Source organism: Gorilla gorilla, chromosome 11 (genome assembly GCF_029281585.2).
Source record: "Gorilla gorilla gorilla isolate KB3781 chromosome 11, NHGRI_mGorGor1-v2.1_pri, whole genome shotgun sequence".
Lineage (NCBI taxonomy): Eukaryota > Metazoa > Chordata > Mammalia > Primates > Hominidae > Gorilla > Gorilla gorilla.
In genome coordinates, this window is record NC_073235.2 from 20,983,460 (window position 1) to 21,004,417 (window position 20,958).

Sequence of the window (20,958 nt, forward strand, 5' to 3'; positions counted from 1 at the left end):
AATGCTATGAACCAGTGATAAGATCTTACCGAGTCCCTCACAAATTAAACAAGCTGTTCAGCAGGTATTCATTTTATATTTGTGTGTGAGCTGCGACTGTACTGTCTTTTAAGACATCATTTCACATAACAACTCACCAATTCTCCCAAAGTTGATCCAAGGGCAGCCACGCAGGGAAACTGCTTCCTGCAACAGACTTCTGGAACCCGTGCCCTCTGAGAGGTCATCGCTGGGGCCAGGCTTGGAAGGGGCTAGAAATGAGCTGAGGGACACCCATGAGGCGAGCCGCAGTCAGCGCTCCTCCCGTTTGGGGAACATGGTGCAGGGCAGAGCCCAAAAAGAAAGAGCCAGGACTCAAGTCGGCCGACCCGGGCTCCAGGCCTCCCCCACCTTGCCAGCTGCCCTGCTCACTTGCTTATCTCTTGTGGGAGGACCAGCACCTCCCTCCTGAGGCTATCCAGAGGAAGAGTTCAAAGCCCAACTGAAAAGCCTGCCCAGAGCAGGCACTGGGACTGGCAACCCCTTTCCCGCTGGCCTCTCCAGGCCTGTTCCTTTTTCATCTGGATTCAGGAGGTTGGACTAGGTTGGGTCCCCTGAATGGCAATTCTTAGCTCTGGGGACTGGGCGATGGATGCGGTGTGCAGACATTGCGGGAGTACCCAGATGGCAAATGCTCAGCTTTTTTAAGGAGCAAGAACCTGTTTTCAGGCATCAATCTGACCAGACCCAAAGCATCCATAGTGTCCTTGACCCCTTCATCCCCTCTAAGTGAAATCTCCCTGGTGACCTGTCCCATTGCAGAAGTGTGACCCTCCAGCCTACATCAGAATGAGCTGGGTGCCTGTCAGAGATATGCAGATCTCTAGGCCCCAGATCCTCCTTGTGAGACCAGACCCAGGAATCTGCATTTTAAGAATTCCCCAAAGATGCTGCTGAAGTGGTTCCAGGGCTTGCTTTGAGAATTTCCACTCTGAGTCTCCCTGCTCCTCACAGCTGAGGGTTCCTCATTTCTAGGCTCAGCCCTACCCCTGGCTCCCAGGAGCAATTCACAGAGAGTGAGACAGGCAGTCACAGACCCACCAGTGGGGGTCACTACCAGCTGTGTCTTCACCTTGGTACCTGGGTACAGATGCCTCCCCCACCACCAGGCAGAGAGCCCAGGAGAGCACGCCCCTGTGCCTACGATGGGCCAGGCATAGCACAAGTGCTCAGCAAACACAGCAGATGAACAAATGAAGGGACGCCAGCTGGAACCACTGCCTCCCGCACCAGCCCCCGCCAGGCATCCCTCGTAAACGGGCTTTCACCTTGACACCCAGTTGACTTCTACATTCTGCATCCAGGGCCTGCCAGCTCTGGTGCTGTGCTGATGGGGAGGAGCCCTGTGTGTCCCACACTTGAGCTCTTGTAATCCCATGGCGGTGCCCCCAGTTCCCGAGGTGCCTGGCTCTACCCCCACTTTATAAACGCAGCAATCAAGCAGAGCCAGAAGTGGCTTCCCAGGCCACACAGCCAGGACAAGGAGGGGATGAAAGCTGTCTCCACCCAGCCCTCCACCCACCTGACTAGTCTCCAGGTGACACCGGCCCCAGCTGCCAAGTGCCCTCCTTGTTCAAGCCAGGCTCTGGGAACTGGAGAGGGACAGAGGGGGTAGGGAATGGTAGGGTGGGCCGGGCCAGGGCCTGGGTTAGGGGAGATGCTGGCCTAGAGTGGGGAAGCCACGGCAGGTGTGGCCTGTTTCTTCCTGAAGAGAGGCCCAGCCCCTAGCAGGAGAGGGGAAGTGGGAGGGCCCAGAGAGGAACCCAGTCCTGAAATCAGGACGCCTGTGGGGGCTTTGGAGGCAGGGCAGTCCCAGGAGCCACAAGGGCAGGCTGCGACCATGAGCAAGGGTGTCGTAGAACTGTAGAGGGACACAGAAGGCAGTGTGTGGGCGGGGCTTTCACAGGACAATGGAAGCATCTATGAGGCCAAGGGGCAGGGGTCTGTGTCCTTGGAGGCATATGGGAGATGAGGAACTCCTTGGATATTCCAGAAGCTTCACCTGCAAGAGGAGGAGCCAGAGCTTCTCTCTGCTGTGCACTCCCCAGGGAGGGCTCCGCCACTATCCCGAGGCTGCCCGTCCACATTCCAGCTGTGGACGCTGCTGGCTGGGCCTGAGCAGGGTCTCGGGAACTCAGCAGGCCTGCCGGGTAACCCTGGGCCTACCCAGATGCCTGTGGGATGGGGACTTGGTCCTGAGGACCCTTTACGGACAGCCCACTATGTGTCTCTGTGCTGACCTAGCCTGGCACCTGGAGTCTCAGGTGGCCAAGGCTGACCCAGGGCCCTCTTTCCCTATGCGGCCGTCTCAGGGTTGCAGCAGGATGCCTCGTTTCAAGTTGCAGCTCCCCTGCCAGCTCGGGTCAGCCTCTCTTGCATTGGAAGCAGCTGGGGCATTTCCAGAGCATGGAAAAAGGCAGGAACCTTTTGCCTCACTTGTGGAAAAACAGAGTCAGTGCTGGCTGGACTGGCCAGGTCAGCCAGGGTACCAGCCGCAGGCTCCAGGCCATGAGTCTGGACAATGCCTGGCTGGTTGGCCAGACAGATGTGGATGGTGCCAGCACGTCTGAGAGGCTTCCTAACTTGGGTCACGTCAAGCAGGGCCCCCAGGGATGCCTGGGGATAGGCCATGCCAGGCTTGTGCTGGATGCACATCAGACATCCTGGAGCTGAGGTTGACAGCAGCTCAAGGGTGAGTAGGGTCACTGCCCCACGGCGGAGATGAGGAAGCTGAGGTTCCAAGAGGGGGAAGTGACAAGTGTGGGTGACAGAGCTGGTGATAATGGAGCTGGGATCCCACTCAGCCTTCCCATCTCCCCAGCCTGGGACAGGCTGCCTCCTCCAGGCTGGCCTCGGTGGCAGCAGACCTGGCTGCTAGCCCCCCACAGTGTTGATCGTTTCATGAACACGAGTGACACTGCCTTGTTCCCTCCCAGCCCTGGCTCCAGCGTCTGGGCACAGAAGGCACAGAACAGACCCAGGGTTTCCCAGCGTGCGATGAGCTCACCACTCACTGGTGGCCTGTGCTTTTGGCTGGTACATGGTTGAACATTTTTTCATAGTTGCACTTTTTTAAAGAAAATGTAATGTGTATTAGAAACATTATAAAACTAGCATATCACATCTCTGATTTTATAGCTACTATTGTTTAGGATGAGGCTAAGTTTTTTAAAAGTCCATTGATTGAAAGGAAAACATATGAAGGAAATCATAGTACAGGAGGCGCGTGGCTCTAGCCAGGCTGGAGGGAATGTGGCTTGGGGGAGCTGGGCAGTCCCTGTGGCCTCCTCGGTGCTTTGGAGGCTGCCTTGCACTGTCCCCAGGCTTTGAATGCAGCATCTCAGAACCCACTCCTGGACTCCCCAGTCCCCCAAGCCAAGCAGGAATGAGAGGAAGGGGAGAGCGCTCCTGGCTTAGCTTCAGATACCTGTCCTGGCTCTGGCCTTCCCAGGGAGCCCTGGCAGGGAAGGGACACAGCCCAGGACTAGGGTCATCCTGGGCAGTTTTAGTTCCAGAGCAGCACAGCTCACTGCCTGACTTGGGGGTAAGCGGCATTCATTGAGATAGGGGGTAGGGGAGCTTTGTCAACAGGACCACACTTACTGAGCCACAAGGGAGGGGTCACCGCCCCAGGAGAGCCAGGGCTAGAAGGAATATACATTAGCTGTGTGGGCAGGCAGATCCAAAGCATGTGAAGAGCAGGGCTTCCCACGCCTCTGTCGTCTCTGATGGCCACCTCCGCCACCAACTGTCTGGCTGGAGGGGATGGGATGGAAGGCTGGGAAGTTTAAGTGGGGAAACAAGAGAAGACAATGCCACCACCTGGGGAGGAGGGGTTGCCTGCCCCAGTACCCGTGGCCCAGGAGGACAGCATGGGATACCAGGTTGAGGGAGGTGGTATGGTGGAGATAGAATGGGCTTTGGACCCAAGCCTACCTTGAGTATGACACTTAACCTCTGTGAGCCTCAGTTTCCTCATCTATAAAATGGGCACAATAATATTTCCCAGGATTTCTGAGAGAATTAAATGATATGTGGGTGCAGTGGAATACTTTCTGAAATACTTTCTGATGCATCAATCTCTTCTTTTTTCTTCTCCTGTTTTTTTGTTTGTTTTTGTTTTTGTGTTTTTTGTTTTGTTTGTTTGTTTGTTTGTTTGTTTGCCTTTTCTCTCTCCTTCCTCCTCAGATTGAAGTCGCAGAGAAAGGCAGGAAAACTTCCTGGCTTAGGTTTCCAAAGGCCTCTGGGGGATGAAGAGGTATGCTAGGATAATCAAAGCACTTGGGAGAAAACAGAAAAAGAGCAAGAATTCCCACAGAATGGGGAGAGATGGAGGGGAAGTGATGAGCTGGGACATGGAAGGTTCCAGAAGAGGTGCAAATACCCTGCTGCCCAGCCAGCCCTGAGGAGGTGGGATGGCCCAGAGGAGAAACGGCTGTGAGGGCAGGTCTAGATGGGCAGACCACACACAGCCTTGCCCAGCCCATGCCTCCCGGCAAAGCACAGGAGGGGCCAGTGGCCCAGGATAGACAGGGCTCTGCCAGTCACCACCTGTGACTAACACCATCATCAGCTGCAGGCGAGATCCCCCTGAACATGGTGGTGCTACGTGAATCTCTAGCCACCTGGGAAAATTGCAGGGGAAGATCCAGAAATGTCTGCCATCCCAGGAGAATGCAATCAGAATTAAAGTCAGAAAATGGAGAAAGTTCTATTTTCGCCCAAAGGGGTTTATAGCTAAAGATTCCTGGTCTTTATATTTGTGGAGCCCCTGGCCCTGAGCCAGGTCTGAAGCAGACCCAGCAATGTCAGCTTCCTCTGTCTTGCCCACGGGGGTAGAGAGGTGGCCCCAGAGGCAGGTCTGGGTGGGTTGGGGGAGGACTGAGAGAGGGGAAAGGGCCATCTCAGAGGGCAGGACAGTGCCTGGGAGTTTGCCCTGCATTCACCTGGCATGAAGCCTCTATCCTCCAGTCCTCTATTTATAAATAAGCTCAGATGGCCTGATAAAAACCTGGGACTATTTCTGGAGCAATGTGTCAGGCTGCAGTGGCAGGGTGCCAGGAACAACCCGGCCCCCGGGGCCATGCTGAACTGGGCCACTCACACCCCTCCATGTCCCTGGTGCTCACTTCATCGGCTGATGGGGTCACCAGGGAAGCCACAGCTCCTCTTTGTCTTGCCCTTGTGTCTGTCCTCTCCTACCTTCTGCTTCTGCCGGCGTTTGCTCTTTCTCTGCCCGCGGACCGCCACATCCATCTCTCAGGCACCTCCACTGCTCACCCCCACTCATCCCTTTCTCCTCCCCAGAACCCACAGTGGCTTAGGACGAGCTCCTGCACAGCGGCCTGTTTCCCAATTGCATCATGTATCTCTTTGCCTCTCTTGGCTCAGCCGTGGCCCCAGCCCCAGGCCATCCAAGGGACAGCCTGGTGAGGTTTCCTCAACTTTGCTAATGACTTGACCTACAGTCTTAAGTCAAGAAGGTGTCACTCTCCTTTGTGATGGCTGGACGCACAGGAGCTGTGGTCAGGATGGGGCTAGAGGAGCTGAAATCCCAGGGCAACAAGGGTATTTAAAAACACATCGCAGGAGAAACAGCTAAAGAGTCTTGGAACCGGGAATCATAAGCTGTTTGATGGGATGAACTATCTTGGGAGTGATGAGGTCCCCATCACTGAAAGTATTCAAGCAGAGAGAGTCATGGAATTAGGAGACTGGGAAGAGCATCAGACACTGAATGAAGTCTGCACTAGATGAGGCCGACCAGCCACTTCTCTGGAGCAGGCTGGCCCATCTATGTCCAGGAGGCCAGCCCCAGGCTAGCTTCTGAGCACTGGGAGCTAAGTCCTTCCCCTTCCAGAGACTGCACAAAGTGTGTGCCACCTCCACGGAACCCTCCTCATCCACCCAAGAACTCTTCCTCACCTGACCTAAAGCTCTTCATTTCACACCACCTTTCAAGCGAATTAAGGATTAATTGCCAGCAGCAATCTCTGTCTTTGTTTGTTTTCTCTAATGGAAAACCTTTCTCTCGGGAGGGTAAGGTTATCAGTCATTCACAGCTCAGTTGTGCTGTGTTTGATTAGACTGGACGGCAAAGCTGAGTCCTGTTTCAGCTCTGTGCGATCCTGGGCCCCTTGGAGCCTGTTTTCTCATCTATGAAATGGGAGTAATAATAGTGCTTATTGCACAGTTGTTTTAAGAACTAAAAATTTAAATTGTCTAGAATGTTATACAAACATAAGCTACCATATTTTGGAAAAATGAGCCAAGATCAGTGGTGCCAAGGGAAGAATGGGCAGAGGTGAGCTGTGGGCAGCCGTGGAGGATGGTCCAGGGTGTGGCTGCCAGGGGGCATCGGGGGCCAGGCGACTCCAGAAAGGAGCTAGGAATGTTAGAGAAAACTGCACTAACAGCCAGCATGCGTGAAGAACTGATTCATACTACACCATGGATGAACCTCAAGAACATTATTCTCGGCAGAAGCAGACAGACACAAAAGGTCACATAGCAAATGCTTCCGTTGATATGAAATGTCCAGCACTGGCAAATCCACAGAGACAGAAAGTAGATTAGTAATAGCCAGCGGCTGCAGAGAGGGAAGGAGGGGAGTGATGACTTAATGGGTACAGAGATTTTATTTTGGGGTAATGAAGATATTTTGGAATGAGACAGAGCTGGTGGCTGCATAGAGCATTATGAAAGTGCTAACTGCCATTGAATTATTCACTTTAAAACAGTTAATTTAATGCTATGTGAATTTCACCTCAATAAAAAAGGTACAAAATAAAAAGCCTGTTTTCCTGGACCCATGGTCTGTGGAGTGGGCAACCAGCAGGTAGAGACGAGAAGGAAAATGGGACGGCATGACCCCACTTGAAGGCAAGGTCACTAAGGCTCAGAGAGGACCAGTGTCTTGCTCAAGGTCACAGAGCACCTGTGTGACACAGCAGGACACATGCCCAGGTCTGTCTGACTGTCAAGCCCACACCTTTCCTGTCACCACACTGTCCTTCTGGAACATTCTTCCCCTGGGGAGAGCCATGGCCCTTCCACCTGCCAGCTCTGAGGGGGTATTGGCCTCTGTAAACAAAGTAATAAATAGCCCTGTGGGGCAGGCCGTGCAGCTGTTAGGGTGACCCTGAAACGTTCCCACAAAATGCCAGTAAGACCTTGGCCACCTAACCCGGAATAGCTGAAGAGTTAATTTTTTATTTGTGATAAGTGTGGCGGGCTCGGTGACAGCTCCTTGAGTGGTGTTTCCTGTGACTGGTCTGGCGTTCAAACATTAACCTCTACCCCAGGGAGCTTAACCATTAACCCTGCACCCTCAATGGAGAGCCCCAGCAGCCCCTCCCCCCACACAGGTGTCAGGATAGAGCCTCGGTGCTGGGAGAGGCCCCCTGGACACCAGATCTAGGCCTTGGCCATTTCTCCTCTTAGTCTTTTAGGGGATTTTTCCTCAGACATCACACCCGCTCCACACTCCCAGATGGAGCCCTTGGCCCTGGCTTCTGACCCCCTCAGTGGGGCAGACCTGAAGACTTTTCCAGCAGGCAGAGTCCTTGGGCCTCTTTGGAGCTTTAAAACCATGTTTTCAAAGTAACAGATCCCCTTTCCTAAATGCACACTGCAGAAGGTCACTATGCAAAACAGATCCCAGTGACAGCTGTTTGTGATGGGTGGGGGGCCAGCTGAGCCACCCTTTCACCCACCTGCACGCTGGCCCTCCTTGGTTCAGCCGCCAGGGCCTGGCCAGACACCACAGCTCTTGCAAAGCCAGGGGAGCCCTTTTCTCAAGCAGAGTAAGGTCCGGAAGAGAGGGGTATGGTCAGGGCTTGCCCAGGTCCCCCCAGTGAGTGTGAGGCAGAAGTCAGGCAGGAATCCCCAGTGAGCCTTCTCAGCCCTGGATGCACGGTCAGGACCTGGTGGAAAGGGCTGGTTCACTGCATGGGGAGCCTTAGGGAAGGAAGATGACCGATTCTGCTCAGATCAGTCAACCCGGAATTGAGACATGGACGTGGGTGCAACTTCCTGGAGTAATGTGAATGTGCACTTGGCATTGGTAAGGTGACTGGGCAACAGGTTCGCAGAAGAGGCACCACCCACAGGCAGGGCTGAGGGCCTAAGTGAACCCCAGCCATTCATGGCAGAGGTCAGCTTGGCTGCACCGAAGGGCTGGGACAGAGAGGCCATGAGAGGAGCTTCTGCCTTCTTCAGGTAGTCATTCACTTATTCTCCACAACAGCGTCATGAAGTTGATCAGATTATTTTCCCCACTTTAAAATGGGCACATTGAGGAGTGAGGAGAATCCTCTAGCCCAAGAGCCCCGGAAAGGAAGAGTGGCACCGACTCCGGCTGACTCTATTTGCTTTCTGCCTGGCATTCAGCCCTGCTCATTTCGTCAGATCCAGCAGTGAGTGGCCTCACAGTAGACCCTCTGCCGCCACGGGGAGAGGAGTCTCTTCCTCGAACCGTGAGAGCCCAACAGGAATGCTGGGTGCCCAGAGGGGAGCAGGAACCCCATCTGGCGTGGTCACTAGTCAGAGCCTGAGTGGGGCAGGCAGAGCCGGCTCACCACTCCATAGGGGAGGGCCAGGGAAGACAGGGACTCGCCTCTCTCCCCCAAGGTTAGACCCTGGAGAGCATCCCTCCACCGGTGACCAGGACCACGTTGCTCGCCTCAGCTAATTTGTGACAAGTTGGGCAGCTGGTGGCATTTGTGTCCTCTGCGGAGGCCTCACCTGCCTCCAAGTCTCCACCTCATCTCCCACTCTCTCCTTGGGGCCAACTGTCTTTTGTTTTATCCTTTCTCCCTGCTCTCAGTCATGTATCTGCCCTCATTCACTCAGTAAGTCAGTCAACAAACACACACTGAATACTCGGTCTGGCAAGCCCTGTGTCAAGCACTGAGGAAGAAAGAAGGTGACACTGTAGCTGCCTCAGGCTGGGGCAGGGACAGTCCAGGAAACACACCTTTACAGTGCAGTGCAGAGGTACGAGACGAGAGAGAAACAGTATCCTGCAGGAGTCGGGGTGACTCGCTTGACCAGGGGAGCTATGGGCATTCAGACATCATTCCTAGAGGAGTCTGAAAAGGTGGGTGTCTTCAGAGGGAAGAAGATGGAGAATGGTGTTGTAGCAGAGCGGTCTGCGTGTGCAAAGGTTGGAAGCAGGAAAGAAATGGACAGGCAGGAAATTGCAAGCAATTTGGTTGACAGTTGAGCCGATTGGCAGTGTTTGGGGTGGAGATGTGGACAGGGGCCAAGTCAGGAGCCGGGCCTCATCCTGGAACCACTGGAGAACAGTGGGACATTTTAAACACATGTTATGTTAAAATAACCATCCCTTACTTCTCAGTGTAAACGAAAGTTCACCATCAGCCCCACCAGAGACTCCGCATTCTAGGCCCTATCTCATAGGGCTGCTGTCATTGGAATTTCAGGCATTGTCCTTGGGGACAGGAGGTGGGGGACACCCACAATTTGGCTGCACCTCTGGCTGGCCTTGTTGGTGCCTTGCTTCCTGCTGTCCCAGACGCAGTTTCTGGGGGTAGCAGGAAATCAGAAGGCTCTCTTTGGTGCCCCCATGAATGCCATAAGACCATGGTCTAGCTCCCCAAGTGCAGTCGGAGCCAGAGGGAAAGTGCAGTCAGGTAGAGGGAAAGCAAAGGCTCAAACTGTGGGAGAGATGTCTGTTCTGTCCCTGTCCCTTGCGCAGTGGCCGAGTGCATGGGCTAAAGCACATTTGCAGCATCCATGCTGCTGCCTCCACTGCTCACAAGCCCTCATGTTCCTCTGCTTCCAGCTGCTCCTGACAGATGAGGGCTGGGAGTGCTCCAGGCTGGCTCCTGGGTTCTCTTCCCTTCCCGATCCTGCACTCTCATGGTGCAACCTCAACCTCACCTGCCGCCTATGCGGAGGTTTATCCCCAGCCCTCATCCCCACTCTGAAGTCTCACCTCTACACGTCTAAAACTACATTTGTGATTTTTTATCTCCTCTCCTCCAAAATACTGATCTTCCTTTATTCCTTCCTCCAATTGCTCAAGTCAAACACCTGGGGGCCATCCTGGATTCTCCATCTCTCACCTCATTCCCAATCCAGCTCATCACCATGTGTGGTCAGTGTCCCCACCCACACAGCTCTGCCATGGGTGTGTGCCTCTCCAGCCCTTGCAGCGGAACCTGCTTGTAACTCCTTAGCCTTAACCTTTTCTGGGCACACCAATCTCACTTTCACCCACTGGCCCAGTATCCCTTTGTCTGGGGGCTTTCTCTAGCTACTGATTGTTCCTAAGCACAGCAGGCTGGAAGTGCAAGGGAATGAAAACTGCTTGCTCTGAAGCAGCCCCACCTCTGACTGACAGGGCACTGGCGGATGCATCCTCCAGCTCCTGTGCGGCTTGGAGGCGTGTGTTCCACAAGTGCCCACAGTGATGATGCAACATTTACCAGCTTTCTTCTCTTCCCTGTCTCGGTCCCCAGTCCTACAGATCTGGCCTGGAATCACCTGCTTCTGGGGAATCCAAATAATGACATCGTATCCGGTCCCAATGATCATATCTCTTGCCTAGACCGCCAGGCTCACAGCGAGTCTCTCTGAACTACTCATGTCCTTTTCCAGTTCACCTCCCATACTGCGGCAGAGGGGATCTTTTCATAATGCAGACGGTCACACCCCTGGCCTCCTAAGACTCTCCAAGGCTTTTGGCTTCTCTTAGGATAGGATGAAAATCCCCCAAGGGACAATGAGCCCCTGTGGTCTCATCCTGCAGCAGGATCCCTCATGTCTGTGCCCAGTAACCACCAGTCAGGCTCAGGCCTTGGCTCAAACGTCATTTCCTCAAGAAAGCCCTCGTGGAGGCCCAGGCCAGGTGAAGCCTCCTGATTAGGCACTCAGGCAGACCCACATACTGTTCTTATCTCATCATTTTACATGAGTTTCTTTCTTTCTTTCATTATTATTAACATTATTTTTTTTGACAGAGTTTCACTCTTGTTGCCCAGGCTGGAGTGCAATGGTGCGATCTTGGCTCACTGCAACCTCAGCCTCCTGGGTTCAAGCAATCCTCCTGCCTCAGCCTCCCGAGTAGCTGGGATTACAGGCGCCCACAACCACACCCGGCTAATTTTGTATTTTTAGTAGAGACAGGGTTTCACCTTGTTGACCAGGCTGGTCTCGAACTCCTGACCTCAGGTGATCCACCTGCCTCGGCCGTCCAAAGTGCTGGGATTACAGTGTAAGCCGCTGTGCCCGGCAGTCAATTTCTAATCACTTGATCCATGTCTCCCTCACCAGGCCGAGTCATGGGGACAATGGCAAAGGCTGCCCACTACCATCCTTCTCTTCTTTCTTACTAGGAGGACCTGGTTTTGCTCCAGGTGGCTACATGCACAGCTATAAACTCAACCTGCAACATCCATTGCAGCTGGGGTGGCCATGCAATCCTATTCCAGCTGATGAAGCATACACAGAAGTCACTGGGAGAGTGTCAGGAAAGTCTGGCTTCCCAGGATATCTCATCCTTCCTTCTAGCGAGTTTCTTCTACTTCCTGCCAGAAATGCAGGTATTCTTCTCTCCTCCCTGAAGGTACAGCAGCCACTATATGACCATGAGGACAGAAGCCACACATTCAGGCAAAAGAGAGGAATCTGGAATATGGCAACATCTTGGAACTTTGCTCCAGCTCTTTTAGTAATATGCAACAAATAAATTCCTGTCTGGTGAAGCCAGTGTATCAGGCTCCTGCCACACACTGCAAAACGCATTCCTAAGTGATGAGAGCACAGCCGACAACGCTTGTTTCTCGCCACTCACCTGACACCACCAAGTGCTAAATAAGCATTCTTTGAATGAATGCTTTTCATTTCACACCAACTCCATAAAATAGATGTGAAAACTGAGGCCTTGTTCAAGATCAGTCTGTCTAATTTAAAAGCCTGGGTTCTGTTTATTTTTCTTTCCCGCTGTCTTTCTTTTCAAATGGAAGAAAAATCATATAACATAACACTAACCATTAACCATTTAAAGTGTACAATTTAGTGATTTAGTACCTTCATAATAAAATATTGTGGAAACATCACCTCTATCTAGTTCTAACACATTTTTACCAGTTCCAAAAGGAAACCTGTACCCCTCAAGCAATCACTTCCCATTGTTCCTTCCTTCAGCCTTGGCAAGCACTCAGCTAATTTGTCTCTACAGGTTTGGCTCATCTGCACATTTTATATCAGTGAAATCATACAGTGTGTTCCTTTATTTTACTTTTTAAATATTTATTTATTTATTTATTTTGAGACAGAGTCTCACTCTGTCACCCAGGCTGGAGTGCAATGACATAATCTCTGCAGCCTCTACCTCCCGTGCTCAAGCGATTCTCCTGCCTCAGCTTCCTGAGTAGCTGGAATTACAGGTGCCCACCACCATGCTGGCTAATTTTTGTATTTTTAATAGAGATGGGGTTTCACCATGTTGGCCAGGCTGGTCTTGAACTCCCGACCTCAAATGATCTGCACACCTTGGCCTCCCAAAGTGCTGGGATTACAGGCGTGAGCCACTGCACCCAGCCACAGTGTGTGTCCTTTTGTACCCGGCTTGTTTCACTTAGCATTATGTTTCAAGGTTTGTCCATGCTGTAGAACATATCATCACTTCTTTCTTTTAAAGGCTGAATAATATCCCATTGGATGGATAAACCACATTTTGTTTATCCATTCATCAGTTGATGGGCATTAGGGGTGTTTCCACCTCTTCATCCTTGTGAAGGGGGCTGTTGTGAACATCCATGTACAGATGTCCATTTGAACCCTGGCAGTGGGTTCTTAATGCTATACCCCTCCTTATCCTTAGATGACAGAGAGCAAAGACGAGACGTTTAGCAAGGCAATAAAAATAAAGTTAACATTTAAATATAAACTTAGTGCTTAAAGTGTTGATTAATAATAATAATTAACATTTAAATTAGCAATATTTACAAGGCAGCTGTATTTAACACACTTTATCTCATTTATCATTATAATCCTGAAGAAGACATTATCACCTCCATTCCTCTTCTTTTTTTTTTTTTTTTTTTTTTGAGACAGAGTGTCACTCTTGTTGCCCAGGCTGGAGTGCAATGGTGCCATCTCGACTCACTGCAACCTCTGCATCCCGGGTTCAAGCGATTCTCCTGCCTCAGCCTCCCTAGTAGCTGGAATTACAGGTATGTGCAACCACACCCGGCTAATTTTGTATTTTTAGTAGAGGTGGGGTTTCACCATATTGGTCAAGCTGGTCTCGAACTCCTGAACTCAGGTGATCCACTCACCTCAGCCTCCCAAAGTGCTGGGATTACAGGCATGAGCCACCACGCCTGGCCACCTCCATTCTATAAATCAGAAAATGGAGACTCAGAGGGCTAAATAATTTGCCTGTGTTCACACAGCTGGTGAGTGTCACCTAGCAGGCAGGCCACACTACTGTGGACCCAGGCTGCCTTTCCTACTACCTCACTCATGGAGCTGGCAGGGAGGTGGGAGGATGAATGAGAGGAGAACTGTCTTGAAGAGAAATTCCCACCAAGCTCTTACGTTGGCCAAGTCAGCATGCAGAAGCTGATGATAGGAAAATACCGGCTATGTTTACTTGCCCAGAGAAAGGAAGAGTGGTGAGGATCTGGCTTTGGGGTCCATGCGATCTGCTCACCAGAACCACTCCAGCTCTGCCCCACCAGCTGATTGTCTGAGTGAAAAAAGCTGGACCAGCCTCCCACATCCCATCCTGGCCCAGGACAAGCTCCCCCTGCCCAGCAGGACTGGACATGCTCCACCCCCAAGAGAGGACATGGGCTGTGGCAAGCCTCATACCTGGCACTGGCTGCTCCGTGCCCAGGTCTCCTGTCTGCTCTCTGGAGAGTTCCTGCAGGCACTGGTCTTGCTCTTCCCACAGCACTTGTAGCACGTCACATAGTCGGGGAAGGGCTCCAGTCTGCAAGTCCAAAACCAGGGATGCTCATCATTGCCACTAACTCAATTTTGCCACATGGGGGAGAATGGGGCAAGACAATGGAGATTCAACGGGGATTCGAGTAAAGCAAAGCCCTTGGTTGCAAGGATCTCCTGGTCTGCAGGAAAGGTGGAGGCAGCCACTCCTGGGAGAGAATTCAGAACACAGCTGGGAAAGCTGGGATGTGCAAATCATCTGTGGCTTGTCCACTGCAAATTTTGCTTTTAAGTTTATCAAGGCTCCTGAGCCCAACAAGCTGTTTGCTTTCTCAGCATCTTATTCTACGTCTGTGGGACTTACTTTATGCTACTCCAACTGTGTGAGTGTTTTCTTTTTTGAAAGCTTAGTGTTTTTTGTTTTCTTTGGTCTTGTTTTCTATTTTTCTAGAGACAGGGTCGTTCTCTGTCACTCAGGCTGCAATGCAGTGGTGTGATCATAGCTCACTGCAGCCTTGATCTCCTGGGCTCAAGCAATCCTCCCACCTCAGTGCTCCCAGCAGCTAGGACTACAGGCCAGGCATGTGCCACCATGCCTGGATATAGATTTACACACACACACACAAATGCAAACACACACACACAGATATATATACACACACCTAAAAGAGAGAAGGGGGTCTCGCTATGGTGCCCAGACTGGTATCAAACTCCTGGGATTATAGGCATGAGCCACTGTGTCCAGCCTGAAAACCTAGTTTTGATTCAGACAAGTTCTTTAAAATGTACACTTAACCATCTTCTTGTCCCACAGAAGAGCTCATACATCACACCTAGAACAGCGGCTGCAGGGAGGAGTTGGACAGGAGAGTGGAGGAGGGACTGGCACTCAGCTGTGACTTCCTCACACTTTCCAGTGGCACACAGCTCACGTACTACTGCTCTTGTCCTCTTCCTTGTGGGGTCTCACCTGGTTCTTGCTGAAGCCCATAGTCTCTGGAAATTCCAACATAATGGAGCAGGGAGAGAAGACCCTGGAGACAAAGCCACATTCCAAATTGGCCCAAGTAATCAAAAGTTCTGGGCCAGAGAAGGACAGCTAAGGTAGCACTATGGTCAAATGGCTCAGAGGCAAGTAGAAGTCATCTTCTGATTAGCTCCTATTCAGGATCTTCCACATGTTACCACCCTTCACTAGTGCTATCGGAAAGGATCTACCAGCTGCAGCAACTGCTTCTCTCCCCCACTCCATGACACCAACTGACCAGGGTTTATGTTCCCCATGAAAAACACATCACCTCCCCTGGCCCAGAGCTTGTGATCAGTCATGGCCAGCTGTTGCAGAAACACCTGGGCCCAGCCAGCTCTAGGATCATAGAATGCTCATTCTTTCCCCACCTCTCAGCCTTAAGTTTCCATTTACTCTCGACACCATACAGCAAATGTGTTAATCACGTTGTTTGTCATTTAGACTCTTGATTGGAACAGGCAGTTTCCCTAAGAACATAGCAGTTGTCAAGAGAGCTGGCATTGGCACACAGCTCACGCACTCCTGCTCTTGTCTTCTTCCTTGTGGGGTCTCACCTGGTTCTTGCTGAAGCCCATAGTCTCTGGCACCCTCTGGCTTCTCAGTGGAGGAAGTGGAAGAGCTTGAGTGGAAAAATCCACCTAGAGATTGGCAGGCACTGCCTGCTAGTTCACTGGTCAGCACACATGCTGTTCAGAGCTGCTTAGAAATTAACATGATTCTCAACAGGACAGAAAGTGCTGGAGGTAGTGAGACCAGGTATAATCTTTTAAGTAATTTAAGGAATTGTATATGGTAAGTGTCACAGAAATGTTCATACCCTTTGGCCAACTAACTGTACTTCTGGGAATCCATCCCACATGTGGGGAAAGCTTTATTTATATAGACAGATTCTGTCACAGCTTTATATATAATACAGAAAAAAAAGACAGACTTCTGCTTCTAGAAAAATGGGTTAGATGTACTTTTCCCTATTACGTCTACTAAGTGCAAATAAGATCCTGGACATTATATACAAAACAAACATAAGAAGACTCTGAAAAGTGGAAGAAGAAGACAGATGGACTAGGGGCCCTGGAGCCCAAGAATGACCCAGTGGTGAGTCCCACCTCATATATCATAGGACTGGAGCTGAAGATATTGGCAATAAGGAAGCACTGCCAGGTAGTGACAAAAACAGCCCCAGCAAATGCCTGATCTTTAGCCAAGGACCAGGAAAGGGGCATCTAGCGAAACAGAAAACTTTTAGCCAATAACCACCCTACTCCTGCCAACCACCACAGAAAACCTGTGGCCCCACTCCCACATCCCTGGAAAGGTGAAGTAGGGAGTCCGGACCCCCACCCTTGCCAAGCCATAACTGGTAATCAGCCTTGGTGATGTTAGGAGGTGATACGTGTGTTTCACAGAGACTGCAAACTCTGGCCAGGGCAGTGCCAGAGAGGCCAAATAGGAGCTGTAACTTTCATCCCTGCTGTGTGGTAATGAAGTCTCCCCCAACCCATGATATCAGTGGAAACTAGACTACTACCCTAGTTCAGAAGTAACAAGGACCTCCTCTTCATGTCTTCACCAGAAGGTGTCAGAGAAGTCCTAATGGAGAGTTGGGGTTTCCACTACCACCTAGTGGCAGTGTGGCCACCCCCACTGCAGTGTCAGTGGAGACTGTGTGTGGAGCTGATACTCCCACCCCACCCTTATCATCAGTCACTAGGCTCCTCCCCCACTCTGCAGGTGTCAAATAAGGCAGAGTGGGAACGTTGGACTTCTATTTTCACCTGGTCATAAGAAGGGAGCACCCATTCCCCCCACTTCCCCTCTCAAAAAAAAAGCTAACTAAAAGAGAAGGCTTAAATAAGATCCACAGTTCCATAACATAAAATGAAAATGTCTATCTTTCATCATATCAAGAACCAGGAAGATTTCAAACTGGATGAAAAAAACATAATTAACAGATGCCAACACTGAGATGATAGAGTTGTTAGAATGATCTGACAAAGATTTTAAAGCATTATGAACATGCTAGAAACAAATGTAGAAATACAAACATCAGCAAAAAGGAAAGGAAGGAAGGAAGGAAGGAAGGCAGGCAGGCAGGCAGGCTAAGCAAAGAAATAAAAGATATAAAGAAGAATCAAATGGAAATTTTAGAAGTGAAAAAGATAATAAACAAAATAAGCTCCGTGGATGGGCTCAAAAGCAGAATGATGGTGATGGAAGGAAGGGTGGATAGAGAAAAGAAGCAGTGACCTAGAAGATAGAACATTAGAAATTATACAACCTGAACAACAGAGATAAAATAAACTGAAAATAAAAATTAAGAAACCTTGAGGAACCTGATGGGGATTATAACAAAATATCTAGCATTCATTTCTTAGGAGTTTCAGAAGGAGAGGAGAAAGAGGGTGGAGTTGAAAAAAGTACTCCAAAAAATAATGGCTGAAAACTTCCCAAATTTGGCAAGAGACATACACTTGTAGACTGAAGAACACAAACCAGCCCTAAAGAAGATAAATCCTTAAAAGTCCACACCAATGCACATTATTTTTGAAAACTAAAGACTAAGAAAAAATCTAGAAAGCAGCCAGAGAAAAACTACACTTTATCTAAAGGGGGAAAACAGTTAAGATGACAACTGGTTTTCCATCAGAAGTTACAGGAAGATGGCACAATATTTTTAAAGTGCTGAAAGAAAAGTATTGTCAACCATGAATCCTATACTCAGTAAAAATATCCTCCAGGAATGAAGGGGAAATCAAGACATTCTCAAATAAGAAAAAGTAAAAGAATTTGTTGCCAGTAGACTCACCCTAAAAGAATGGCTAAAAGAACTTCTCTAAATATAAAGAAAAAGTTAAAGAAGGAAAATTGTAACATTAGCAAGGAAGAAGAACACAGTAAGCAAAAGTGTGGGTAAATGCGATAGGTTTTCCTTCTCTTCAGTTTTCTAAATTATGTTAATGATTGAAGCAAAAATTACAACACTGTCTGATTTTATTCTAAATGTATATCAACTACATATTTAAGACAAGTATATTACAAATGCGGGATGATAAAGGGACAAAAATAGAGATAAGATTCTATACTATCCTTGAACTGGGAGTATGAGAACACCAGTAGCCTATTATAAGTTATGTATATATAATGGAATATCTAAGAGCAACTTAAAAAGCTGCTTAAAGAGATACACTCAAAAGCACTGTAGATAAATCAAAATAGAATTTTAAAAATTGTTCAACTAACCCACAAGAAGGCAGAGAAAAGTAAACTAAGAAATAAAAAACTTAGAGAACAAATATAAAACAAAAAATAAAAAGGCAGATTGAAGCCCTCACATATCAATAGTGACATTAAATGTAAATGGTCTAAACACCCCAATTTTAAAAAGAGAGATTGGCATATTGGATTTTAAAACATGATTAAACTATACACTGTTACAAGAAACTCACTTTAAATATAATCTAGGCAGGTTGAAAGGATGGAAAAATATATATTATGTAAATGTTAATCAAAGAAATCAGGAGTGACTATATTAATGTAAGATAAAGTACAGTGTAGAGCAAAAACAATAACCAGAAACAGAAAGACACATTACATAATGATAAAAAAAGGCAAGCTATCAAAAAATACATAGCAATCGTAAATGTGTATGCACCAAACAATCATGCTGTAAAATATGTGAAACAAAAACTGATAGAACTGAAAGGAGAAATAGGCAAATCTACAATTTTAGTTGGAGACTATACACTTTTCTCTTAACAATGGATAGAATAACTAGACAGATAATCAGCAAGGATCTAGGAAAACACCATTAACGAAGACAATCTAATTAACATTTATAGAACATTTCACCCAACAACAGCAGAATACACGTTTTAATCAAGTGCTCATGGAACATTTATCAAGCAGATCATGTTGTGGGCCATAAAACAAAACACAACAAATTTAAAAGAACTGAAATCATATACAATGTGTTCTCTGACCACAATGAAAACAAATTAAAAATAAATAACAGAAAGAAAAATGGAAAATCTCCAAACACTTGGAAATGAAGCAACACACTTCTAAACAATCCATGAGTTTAATATTGAAAATCAATCAATGTAATTTATCATATTAACAGCTAAAAATCACATGATCATATCAATAGAGGCAGAAAAATTATTTGAGAAAATTCAATGTCCATTAATGAAAAAACTCTCAGAAAAATAGGAACAGAGGGGAACTTCTTCAACTTGATAAAGAGCATCCAAAAAAAACCTACAACTAAAACCATACTTAATGTTGACATTTCTTGCCTTAAGGATGGCAAGATGTCTACTCTCACAATTCTTATTCAACACAATATTGGAAGTCTTAGCCAATGCAATAAGACAAGAAAAAGAAATAAAGGCATACAGATAAGAAGGAGGAACACATACATATACATAAGACACTCAGACAACTCAATAGCAAAAATAAATATACAATTCAATTTAAAAATGGGCAAAAGGACTAAATAGACTTTTCTCAAAAGAAGACATACAAATGGCAGCAGGTATATGAAAAATGCTCAACATCACTAATCATTAGAAAAATGCAAATCAAAACCACAATGAGATATTATTTCACCCCAGTTAGGACTAAACTAAAAAGTTTAGTCCTAAAAGTTTAGTCCTTAAAAAGTTTAGTCCTTAAAAAGACAAAAAGTACTAAATGTTGGCAAGGATGAGAAGAAGGGGAATGCTTGTATACTGCTGATGAGATGAATTGTAATACAGCTATTATGGAAAACAGTATGGAGGTTTCTCAAAAAACTAAAAATAGAACTACCATATGATCCAGGAATTCCACTTCTGGGTATATATCCAAAAGAAAGGAAATCAGTATGTCAAAGAGATATATGCAGTCCCATGTTTATTGCAGCACTATTCACAATAGCCAAGATATGGAATCAACCTAAGTACCCATCAGCAGATGAGTAGATAAAGAAAATGTGGTATATATACACAGAGGAATATTATTCAGCCATAAAAATCAATGAAATCCTGTCATTTGTGGCAACTGAGTTGGAAATGGAGGTCATTATGCTAAGTGAAATATGCCAAGCACAAAAAGACAAAAAAAAATCACATGTTCTCACTCATACATGGGAACTAAAAAGGTGGATCACATGAAGATAGAGACTAGATGGGTGGTTACCAGAGGCTGGGAAGGGTAGGGGAGAAAAGGGGTTGAAGAGAGGTTGAATAATGGGTACAAATATAGTTTTGATAGAAGAAATATGACTTAGTGTTTGATAGATCAGTAGGGTGACTATAGTTTAAAATAATCTGTTGTATATTTCAAAATAGCTAGCAGACAATAATTTCAATGTTTCTAGCATTAAAAAAAGACAAATATTTAAGGTGATGGCTATCCCAATTACACTGATTTGATCTTTAGAAATTATATGAATGTATATGATTATCACATGAACCCCCGAAATATATATATCTATATCTGTCAATTAAAAAATATTTAATAACAAAAGGTTGAAAAAGAAAAGAAGTAAGCCAGGCACAAAAAGACAAATATTGCATGTTGTCACTAGCATGTAGGAGCTTAAAAAGTGGATCTTGGCCGGGCGCGGTGGCTCATGCCTGTAATCCCAGCACTTTGGGAGGCCAAGGCAGGTGGGTCACGAGGTCAGGAGATCGAGACCATCCTGGCTAACACGGTGAAACCCTGTCTCTACTAAAAATACAAAAAATTAGCCAGGCTTGGTGGCAGGCACCTGTAGTTCCAGCTACTCGGGAGGCTGAGGCAGGAGAATGGGGTGAACCTGGGAGGTGGAGCTTGCAGTAAGCCAAGATCATGCCACTGCACTCCAGCCTGAGCAACAGAATGAGACTCCATCTAAAAAAAAAAAAAAGTGGATCTTGTGGAGGTAGAGAATAGAATGGTGTTTACCACCTGCTGGGAAGGGTGGGGGGAGGAAAGGATGAACA

At 48.0% G+C, this 20,958-nt stretch overlaps 1 protein-coding gene across 1 annotated transcript in view; it reads right to left on the reverse strand.

Annotated features, from left to right (window-relative positions):
* Nucleotides 1–20,958, reverse strand: part of SCTR (secretin receptor) — an 84,002-nt gene that overhangs the window by 40,306 nt on the left and 22,738 nt on the right. Inside the window, exon 2 of the mRNA XM_004031689.5 lies at nt 13,888–14,008. Within this exon, the coding sequence (XP_004031737.1) occupies nt 13,888–14,008 (121 nt within the window). The remainder of the gene's footprint in view (nt 1–13,887; nt 14,009–20,958) is intronic.